The 11,284-nt window shown below is 35.5% G+C and overlaps 1 protein-coding gene across 2 annotated transcripts; it reads right to left on the bottom strand.

The window, feature by feature from the left end:
• Nucleotides 1–607: 607 nt before the first annotated feature.
• On the bottom strand, nucleotides 608–10,643 carry SEC6. 2 transcript variants are annotated; one of them, XR_015955669.1, is made up of 25 exons: nucleotides 10,089–10,584; nucleotides 9,837–9,875; nucleotides 9,502–9,590; nucleotides 9,268–9,358; nucleotides 9,044–9,133; nucleotides 8,762–8,841; nucleotides 8,024–8,116; nucleotides 7,370–7,396; nucleotides 6,761–6,871; nucleotides 6,469–6,607; nucleotides 6,332–6,376; nucleotides 5,838–5,893; nucleotides 5,146–5,254; nucleotides 3,882–4,022; nucleotides 3,601–3,780; nucleotides 3,235–3,318; nucleotides 3,057–3,143; nucleotides 2,637–2,681; nucleotides 2,328–2,411; nucleotides 2,127–2,196; nucleotides 1,920–2,007; nucleotides 1,678–1,767; nucleotides 1,401–1,517; nucleotides 1,036–1,098; nucleotides 608–924 (listed from the first exon to the last, which is right to left on the bottom strand). XR_015955669.1 is itself a non-coding variant. In XM_068451946.2 (25 exons), the coding sequence occupies exons 1-25, from the start codon at nucleotides 10,215–10,217 to the stop codon at nucleotides 793–795; spliced, it is 2,274 nt and encodes a 757-aa protein (XP_068308047.1). In that variant the 5' UTR covers nucleotides 10,218–10,643; the 3' UTR covers nucleotides 608–792. The 2 variants fall into 2 exon arrangements, 1 of the variants encoding a protein (XP_068308047.1); XM_068451946.2 differs by having other exon boundaries at nucleotides 2,333–2,411; nucleotides 10,089–10,643.
• Between the last annotated feature and the right edge of the window lie 641 nt (nucleotides 10,644–11,284).

Genomic DNA, 11,284 nt, shown 5'->3' with positions numbered 1-11,284 from the left:
TGGGTTTTTTTCTATATGAAATGATTGATAATAAAATATTAACTTGAAATGAATTATTATTCAAAGTTTGTTAAAATAGTGTTGTTGGCGATGAAAAGTTAAAGAAATTAGTTAAAGTAGCTTTCCGACGGTGTTCCCTCTCTACACTATCAAAAAGTTGACAAATTGTTAGAAATGCTCTTAAGTGTTTGGTATACCATATTTGGGAAAATGATTTTAGCAACAAAGAGAAATAAAAACTATGACAGTTAAGTGACCCGCGGTTAGGGGTGCGCACTTTGGTAGGTCTGCTGATCAACGTAATCGACATGGACTGGTTCAGGTTCCATTCTAAACATCAAAACTTTATTTTGGATAAATATCCGACCACCCGTTCTATAGACGGGATGGGTTAGATTGAAGTATTATTAACTCGATTGAACCCGGTCTACCCCAATGATAATAAATGGTTTAGGAGAAAATGGTGTAGGAAAATTAGGGACAAGAGAATGTTCCTAAATATTTCAGTTACACTCACTCTCCTTACACCTCTCGAGCCACAATTAGTTGCAAGTAATTGCATAAAGTTAATTCAAATAGTAGAGTAGAAGTAATTCATAGCACATAATTTATGTAAAATAAAAATATAAACACGAATTTTATTGGAAAGAACAAAAATTAATGGTGTGGGAAATGTAGCATACTTACAAAGTCACAAGTAACAAAACGAAGAAGGAAATTGATCAAATATACATAACTGGCAGCAGTGTTTCTGATACACGCACAAATCTGCAAGTAGCGGTTCATGTTCGACTAGGTTAACTTCCGCCATATGGATCCCTTGGAGCTCGATAAGCACTTCACTCGCGGAAAAACGAAACCCGGCTTTACGGGCTTCGAATTGACAAGAGAATTCTCGTAGATCTCTTTGCACTCTTGGACGACCTGTTTGACAATCATGTTATTTCACCCCCGGGGAAATGCATGGTTTTAGTTTTATTCTTCCCTCCAGGGAAAAACAAAGGGGAAAAAAGGGAATCGTAGGAATGCACGCACCTCTTTGGCATCCTTCCGTGGTATGCCTTCTCGCAGTGCAACAAGCTTCTCAACAACCTCAGGCTGCAAATGGACAATAAGTATTTACAATGTACTCAAAAGCGAAATACTTTGGTCATCGTTTCTTATAGAGCGTTTGCATGAGGGTCTTTAAAGTTCCATGGAACTTGGGATAACTTGTTTTGAATGTACTGCATGAATTAGACAAAGGGGGCTTGAAAAATGACTAGATGCAATAAAGTTTGTTTAGTGTCTTTGTAGTGCATTTCCTGTGTTTTAATAATAGCTTTGTAGTGCTTTGGTAGTTCGTTTGGTAGTGTTCTAGTCGTGCATTATTAATAATTGAGTCTAGGGTTAATGTTTACCGGACAGTCAGGTTGATGTTCGAGAATATTTGTGTAGATGAGCGTGAAGGTATCCAGGCTCTCCGCCGAAGCAAGTTCTCTCAAATCACCCAGTATTCTGACTCTGCTTTCAACTTTCTGTAGCCAATTTCACAAAATCAGAATGGAAAAGCATTAGACACTACAATATAAGCACATCCCACAAACAAATGGAAAACATTGTCATGAAATATTTATTCTGATAAAGATTGGATGACAATATTTTCACAAAACATCAAAAGCAAGGATTAGCACTCACGGAAACACTTAAATACTCCCTAAAGAAGTCCATCAGAACCTCTTCATCTAATCTCATCCTCTCGATAGTCTCTTCCTTGATGTAGTTTTTCTGCCATCACAAGCATTAACAAATATTAATAAAAAAAAAAGCATTAACAAATACAATTAAGTGATAAAATGGTCTGGAAATACTATTCAACACTAGAGTCCCGAACCTATGTTGTTCACAATAAAAAGTCAGCTACTTTTGAGAAATTAAACCTGTGTTAGAAGAGAATCAACATAAACGACCACTGTTTCCTCCAGACAGGCCTCGACAAATCTCCTAAATGATCTTTCTTCAATGTACCTTAAATTCAGAAAAGCACAACCCAGAAAACAATGAATTCAAGGTCACAATGAGAAAATGATAATGCATTGAAAAACAATGAATAAGGTTTTGCCGGTGTTTGAACAAAAGCAACTTACATCTTGACATCTGTAAAATAATCACCAAATGTTGCAACAAGATACTCCGTAACCTGTCCCTCACTCCACTCTGAAAAATATAGAAAACAAAAATCAAATAGAGAATCATATAAACAAGAATAAAAGACAGGTTCTTAATAATAGCATTAGAGGGAGGGAGGGAGGGAGTAATATCGATCACAATACCAGCAAGTAAATTACCTTACCCTTTTGATAAAGCTTGACAAGTAAGTCTTGCACTCCTGGATCTTCAAAGATAACACAGACTGTTTGATGCACAGCTTCCTACCATTAAGGCAATATTATTAAAACTCAAAAGCTATGAAATGACATGAAGATACTAATTGAAAGACACTTCAATCCTTATATCTAAACACGAACATATATCCTTCTTCGTGAGTGTTTAGTGCACTCAAAATACTGCGTATATAGAACAATTGTATGTAAACGGAAAATAAACATAAAAATCCTGGTACCAAAAGGGAAAACACAATCCAACAGCCAAAATACCTTTGCAACCTCTAGGAAACCTTTGCATGTGTCTTCAAAGTTGACCTGTCATAATGAAAAAGAAAGGTTGATATTATCATTGCGATCTCACAATCACCCCTAAATGCCACAGTTTTGATGACGGCATATGCAGCTTAAGTTGCCCAAATACCCATAGGGCAGGCTCAATACAGTAACAAATAAGAGGACTTAGCTTGGGCTAGTTTAGCCCATATTTAGTACAAGTCATGCAACGAAATCATTTATTGAAAACGAAAAAAAAAGACTTCAGATATTAGCTGCAGCTAATAAATAAGCCCCTTACTTGGAAATAATAAAGTTTTAAACAGAAAGATTGAAAAAAGAAACAGAGGGATTTAATAAAAAGAATCAAGATTAATACAGAATGAATAAAATCAACTAAGATGGATGCTGCGTAACCTGCTCAGCATAGTTTTGTGGGAGAGCTTCCAAAGTGCTATTACTTAGCTCCATTGCAAGATCATAGCAGCGCAGATTGTTGTTAACCTGCATACAATTTAATAGAAACAACCTTTGGTAAATTACTTATCAACCAATCAATAAAATACAGACAATTAAAGGTAAGAAATTCACAAACCATTGCACATAAAGGTTCCAAACCAATTTCCGAAGCAGGTTCTTCAAGTCTCTTTCTTTCAGCAGCTTGAAAATCAATCATTACCTGAAGAATAAGAGAGACCAATATTGCAGCTCATTAATTTTTTCATCTGATACCAAGTGAAGAAGCATTCTTAAATCAAGGAAACCGAGGAAGAACATTAGCAAATCCAGGGAAACTAATGCCTATCTCAAATCATCAGGCAAAAACTTTTGAATCTTGTAAATTTAAGCTCTACTTATATGGGCAATCAAAATATGATTAAATGCCTAAAATTATTCAAACAAGAAATATTTGCCAAGGCACTATAATAGTGCATCAGCATGAAAGCTTAGCTGAAATAACCTGAATAATTGCCAAGGCAATCCTGTAGAGCATCAGATCGGTGCTATTCTCACGAACTATTTGCACCTGCTCTCCTAGGATCCTGAATAAATCAACAGCAGCTGGTGTATATAGCTTCCCATCTTCTGTTTTCTTTGGTGGTTGTACCTTATCAGCCTCTAAGATATTCAAGTACCATTTCTAGAAAACATAAGTGCAAACTTATCGTAAGACATCAGAATTTAAATGAAAGAATATAAGTAAAACAAACCATACGAAGATTATTAGAAGAACATTGTTACCCTTGTCGTAGCTTGCATTCTCTCAACATAAGAATTCATAAGGGGATCCATGGAACCACTCTCAGAACATACTTGAGCAAGAGATTCATCGACCCCAAGCCCAATAAGATTTTCTTGGTATTCAACCACCCAACCAGTTACCTAGTTCCAAACAAGAAAGGACAGTAGGAATAAGACTAAGAAATTAACGTTGTAAGATGAACTTCCGAACTTGAAGAATAGTTAGTAATGAAAGATAATTACACAAGTAAAACTAATTACTAGGATCTGCAGGTATTCTAGAATATTTGGTTTCCTGGTCTTTTATTAACATTTTCTACTTTATTTAAAACCTTTTAGAGTTATGATTGTTACATCTCATTCTCACCAGTGTTCTAAAATGGGCCTAGGCAGCTGCCCGCCAACCCGACTAAGTATGAAGTTTGGCGGCCACCGAGAAGAAGATGATACATGAATAGCAGTGACCGGGAACAAGCAGATGATGAATAGCATCTTGTTAAAATAATTTACGCTATACAATGACATTTACTTATATTTAAGTGGATGTCAACATCTTTCAATTTTCCATTTAAAGTTAAATGGGACTTGGAGTTTAATGCACTTTTTGACCCAACCAAAAACGTCCAAAACAAACCTAGTAATACAAATGCAAGTTAATGGGCTTTTTCATTTCTGGTTTTTTTTTTTTATTTATTTTTTTATTATATTTAGTGGACTTACATTAGGTTTTATTGAGATTTTTAAGTATAAGAATGTAATTATTCATATGTTTTATATTAAATTTAATTAAAAGACAAAAACCACCAAGGCCCCTCCCAGCCACCTAGCGATTTTTAGAACATTGATTCTCAGCCTATCTTAAGCAACAGGTAGTAACCCAACTTTTTTGTATCCAAAATTTGGTTTTGTTAGGTCTTATTACTTCAGTTTTAGTTTTTAAAATACATAACATTGATTTTATTATTTTTATAATTGCATTCCTAGTTCCTGTCCCCACCCTCCCAATGCCAAGAGTCAAAGCTTTTTGGCCCCTTAACCGTATTTACTAGAGTAGAATATAGAACTAATATCATTCACCACTGTACCAATTTCTTAGCATACACATGTTTTTATCAAATACAGACAAACATTTAGTTTTGTGCAGAAGAGGTATCTTCAAAACTTCTAATTTATATTTAGTATAAATGTATAGCATACAAGGTTGGTTCTCAAGAAATGCGAAATTGTCTGCAAGTTTGGAACAATTAAGCAATTGGGAGAGTACCTTTAAAATCTCTATGTTCGTCATTTCATTTGCCCTGTCACTGAGTAATCTAAGCATTTGAACGAATCTTTCCGTATACAGATTGACCATCAGTTGGAATATTTCATATCTGCCAGAATGAATTTTCCATCACATCAAATAAAACGTTTAGTTAAGATAGTTTTCTAAACAAAATGCTTTCCAAATTCATAGCATGTGCATGAAAAATTTGGGCAAGCACCCACTTCCTAGAATACTCTTGACCCATTAGCTCAATTATGAAAGCTTCATATACATTGCTTACTTTAGTCTCCAATAGCTTAAACATTTGTTATAAAACATATTCAGCATAGTATTTAAGTTCTGATTTTCAAAGGTTTTGGGTTACTCTCATTCCCCAGAGCCTCTATTCTTCTTAGCTACAGTACCCTCTAACTGGTACTACCAGCAAACGGATGAAATTTTCACCCAAAATCCAAATTACAAACATAAAGTGATGACAAAGGGGGTAGAGATAGGTTAGAGGTTAAAAAAAAAAAAAAAAAAAAAAAAGAAGCTAAGAATAACCATAACACTTTTTGTTCGCACAATAATGCTTGATAAATTCAATTCTTATATCTATCCTAGACAATCAGACCCTTTCAGGACCGGAGCCAAAACAAACAGTTGCATAGCTCAAAGGTCATAAACCAAGGAAAATATAAAGCACAAACCTTGGGGGGAAACAAGGAGCCACATGGTCATATATATCTCCAAGCTCTTCTCCAATCTAGAACATTAAAAAAAAAACGAAGTGGAAACTGAATACAACAATTCAATTCTGGTATCATTAAAGAAAGTGAAACACAAGAAAGCCAATCACCACAACCAACAAGAGTGAACAACATGATACTAAACCAGAAGTACAATTCAACAACCTTCATGAGAAATGTGTTCAAACGAAAATAAACATCAGTTGCCGCCATATAGTTGTTAAGGTGGAAAAGGATAAATCCCAAACCTACTCTTATTTCATTCAAATGAAATTACACAAAATTTCAAGCTTCCATTAAAAATTTACCAATATTTCCACAGACATCAACATTCATGTTGGTATTTCCATAAATCCTAACAATATTTCTGCCAACATCAACATTTTGATCCTTGGTTCCAGACTACACAAAAATTAATTGAAAATTTTATCAGATAAGCAGATAAATGCGTGTACCATTCGAGCTTCCTCTAAGGCTGCCTTAAGATCTTCAAAAACAAGCTGTTCCAAAAATTGCAAAACCAATAAGATATGGCAACAAGAAGTCATGGAATTTTCATCAATATGTGGCAAAATGATTATTTCAAATGTACCTCTGTCAGTAGCTTGTTGAATCGTCCTTCAACAGTCTTCCTAATTTGCTCATAGCATTTGTCCTTATAGCCTTTGCCTTGAACATTCAACTTCTGTTGTGCCAGGTTTCTTGAAGAAGCCGTTGATGTGGTAGACTTTCTGCAGTTAAGATGTATTGATGTGTAACATGAATTGAAGATGCATACACGATATATCCATATGTTAGCATTATATTTGGTGACTATCATGAGAAGAGTCATACACCAATCAGAAGATAAGACATAGAACTGAAAATCAATTCAAAATAGTTACTTGGCAGTTCTACGAGGATTTGCAGCAATTGTTGCCATGGCACCACCTCCCTCGGCCTCAGCTGCTTCTTCAGCAAGTTGTTGGTCAAGGATTTCTTGCATTTCAACAACCCTAACAGGGGACACAAAACAGAAGAACAAAATGGTTATCAACTATTGAAGTAGCATAAAAATAAATTGAAAAAAGGATAACAACACACAAAACATTGCCATATAAACTATCATTGGTCTAACACAATAACTGTATGAACCCATAATTTCATAAACACAAAAAAGGAATTCAGAGCTTTAAGAAAATATATAGAACTCCAGTTTAAGCCAGATAAAATAGCAGAAGACTAGGTTTTAAATCCAAGGAAACAGGAGGAAGCATTCTTAAAACTTTGTTGACAAGAATTAAGTGAGCCTTGTCCATTTGAGTCAAATATTTTTATATGAAATTTCACATGCCGGAGAGTGGTTAATATTCAATACATGGTTTTTATCAAGGATCTCTGTATTCAACGGACGTGAAGAGATTATTAATAGTCTGCTACGGCAATGAAAAAAGTATCCAGCAGCTCATTGTATAACAAGAAGACAATTGCAGAAATGTATCCCAGATTCATACCTTAAAGCACGAACCAAAGTTTGAGGGCTGCAACAGAGAAATGATAAAAAGAGCATTAGATGGATCTGAGCATACTCAGAACGATATACATATTAAAGTTATCAGGATGCTTCAATGCATTTAGTGATCTGAAACCAATATACATAAAGAAAAAAAGATTAAAGCCAGGAAAAGTGTGAGAACAAAGGTAATTTATGAAACTCTTACTCTGAGAGGACACTAAAAGCATCGTAAGCAAATATTTTATCATCAAAGAAAGAAACAAATGCTTTGTAGGGATGCAATATGTTAGCCATCCTTTGGGTCATATGTTTAGAAGCAAATATAAGGATTTTAAAGATTTTAGCAGGTTGAGGACGAATGAACTTTGGTATAAGGCCAGATTTTGGTGATCACACTGGAATTCAGTATCTATGGAATTTAAGAACTCCCCCTCAGCAACTCTTCCCAATTGGAAGGCTGCAGCATGTTAGAATCACTTAATTAGGAGTGTTTGAAGGAGCTTCACAGTCTCAACTTTGTTCTCTGTTAGATGGATACCTGAACCTCAATCACTGCAGAGAATTCTACGGAACACTAAATGACAAACATCACATAGAGCAGATTCATACAACTGCCCCTATTGAACCATTATCCATATAATAGAGTAAGTACCTGTCTTTGGAAAGATTATAGAAGTTGGAAACATGGCCCCATAAGGTCTTCTCAAATGTCTCCCAGGTTCTGTCGACATCTTCAAAATATACACTACAGTACACAGAATTCAAAATTGAAAAAAATAGTAACAAGTCATCACGAATTATGTATGGCAAGCATTAGATAAACAAAATAAAATGACACAAAACTACTATTGCGACCATTACCATCACCCAAGTCCTATTACTTTGACCTGGTTTGGTACTGAGGTGATTCTGAAAAAAGCTGGTATCAAAAAAAGCTGGGAGCTGTTTTTGTGTTTGGTAAACATTCAGCTTCAGCTTTTTTTCACAGTTTTGAGTGAAAAAAAGCCAAAAACAAGAAGCTGCAAAACCCAGCTTTGAAAAATCGCCTTTTTTTTCACATCTGTTTTACATAAAAGTTTACCAAACACTATAATACTGTTTTTTTTTTTTTTCAAAAGCACTTTTACAAAAAAGTTTACCAAACACTCTACTGCTTTATTTCACAGCCGCTTATTCTCACAGCACAGCAGAATCAGCTTTTTTTCAAAGCACAGCAATACCAAACCAACCCTTTGTCAGACTCATCAAGCCAACCCCAAATGGGATCAATTTCAACAAACTGACCCAAAGCAAACACGACACCCAAATAGTTACAGAACATCATAGGCATTGAGATTGCTAAAAGAACTATAAATGCCAAAGTGAGCTAGAAAAGAGGATATGTACATACCTTAGCCTGCCAACCTCTTCCTTGTGAGATGCTGCAGCTGCTAATGCAAATCTCCGCTTTCCGTCAAGAGCTGTTAACCTCTATAACAAATTTAAGGATGAAAATGAAAAATTTGGAGCATAAAGATAAAATGTGGAATGTAAAGTTTGCTGAGCTTTATTAAATTCAAAGATAAGTGAATCATTTGATGAGAAAAATAAGGTAGCAACCAAAACAAACAAAAGTATAAGAGATGAGGCTTAGAAATATCATAATACACCAAAATTACAACACTACTTTTACCTCATACGTATTAATGAGCTCTTTATCATCACTCAAAGAATCCCGAGCCTCAGAGGCTTCAACTGAAATTGACATCATACCCTCAACATCCTATCAAAAATCAATATATATCTAGTGAGCAACCATAGAACAATGCGAGATCCCTAAGCTTCACACATCTAATTATTATCAACCAAACTATGCACACACACACAAACAGAATCACAAAGGAAAAGCTTGCCAACCTTCAGGGTTGTATTCAAGTTATTCCTTGCATTGCTGAGGAGCTTTATCTTATCATGGTTTTCAATCAATGTCTGGCATTCTTGACATAGCCTGATGACAAGGAAATCATATTAACCAAAGAATTATGAACACATCAACGTTGCACAATTGCTTATTAATATTATACAGTGCAACACACAAAAGAAATCTGCTTTAAATCATAAAGCCTCTAGAAATTCCGGTGAACAACATACTTCTCAATGGAAACAAAGTTCTCGCGGAGTTGGTTTATTGACTTTTGAGACAAAGACAACGATTCCAACCCAGTCTGTGCTTGTTCAACCTAAAAGAAAAACAGTTCCTTTGTAAGACACTTGTGATACTAATTAAGAACCAACCCACTATAAACAAGAAACATAATTTTTATACAACAATATTGGGAGTGGGGTTTCGGCTACACAACGAACCTAAGACCTCTGACCAACTCGAGAGCAATACCACTAATGCTACTAGCAATCAACAAGCGACTTTCGACTATGACAAAAAGAAAGACCTATGGAAATATGGATCAAATTTACACATGATGTACCTGCTCGGCGACCATCGTACTAAGCTGTGCATCATTTGCCTGAAAACACAGAACAACTCCAAATTATGTTGAATTTTCAAACATTTAAAATCATTTAAAAACATTTTATGCAATCTCCTAAATATGCAAGCATATATTCATTAATTAGAGTTTCCAGTTCAAATACATACTCATTAATTACATAAATAACATCAGGAAAAAAATGAAAATTACTAAAAAAATAAATTGAAGAAAAAGGAAAGGGGGAAAAACCTGTTGGCGGGCAATGTAATCGGCCTTGACGGAAGCAATGGATTGGAGGAGTTCGGGAAGCGGCAAGAGCTTGGCGACTTCGCGAACCGCCGATTCCTTGGCTTCCACACCAAGATCCTCCACCATCATCTTAGGAAGTGTTTTATCCGGAAAAGAATAAAATGACAATTCTACCCCTACGGCAGAATCCACGAACTTCCGGCCGGAAAATCCACGAACTTTCGCGGCTTAGATCTGAAAATCGAAACTACTATCTTCGAATTTGATGAAATAAGGTGAAGATTTGGAATGGTATGAAGAGAGGATTCTAGGAATATCAGGTTTGGGGTCATTAAAGGTCGGAGGGCAACGGCGCCGTCGTCCCTGCCGTGCTGCGTCTTCGCTGCTGTAGCAGCGTGAAAGGGAGAAAGGGAAGAGAGAATGCGGGAGGGGAAGGAGTCCAGGAGAGAGAGTGGAGGAAGAGAGAAGTACGGGGTTTTCCTAAATGGGCAAAACTAAAGGAGAAAATGGTAAAGAGACTTTGACTTTTCATGCGCTCTTCATCCACACAATTATATTCTAACATTATAAAATATTATGTAAAAATATATAAGGTGACGGAAGTTTATGGAGAGTTTGACTTTAAAAGAATCTTCTTAGCAATTTTCAAACGAAAATAAATAAGAGTTAAGTCGTCTAATAAATTTGTTTCGACTCTTAACATTTTAAAACATTTCAAATAAGTACCTGCAACTTAACAAATTAATCATTTATCAGGTCACTACTATTAAATAATAATCTTAACAAGTATTAAAGTGAGATTTCACTCTCACGTTACTTTACAATTCAAATAGATAAAGGTTGCACAGCATGGTACGACGCCGTATTTGATGTAAAGGTTCAACTTGGATTTGCTCGGAATGATCAACGAGTATGCTGGCCAAGTATTATTTCTACATGTTAAGAACCGAGTTGTTGGAGGATTTAGGGCACATTTGGTAGCCCAATTAAGATTGGATTTCACATTTCGAATTATTTAAGTTAGGATTAGAGTGGATAGGTTTGGGGTTTTGTATATTGTTGGTTGTAGACAACTAAGCTGGATCTAATTTGGCTAGGATTCTAGTTTGGCTAGGATAAGGCAATTGAAACTACATCTTCAGGCCAACCTTTACTCACTTAGCTTACTACCATATGGCTCCTAGATCGCAACTTGA

Source organism: Pyrus communis, chromosome 14, assembly GCF_041283825.1.
Source record: "Pyrus communis isolate YQ-2024b chromosome 14, ASM4128382v1, whole genome shotgun sequence".
Classification (NCBI taxonomy): domain Eukaryota; kingdom Viridiplantae; phylum Streptophyta; class Magnoliopsida; order Rosales; family Rosaceae; genus Pyrus; species Pyrus communis.
The sequence above is the reverse complement of the archived record's forward strand: the minus strand, read 5'-3'. Positions and strand labels throughout refer to the sequence as shown.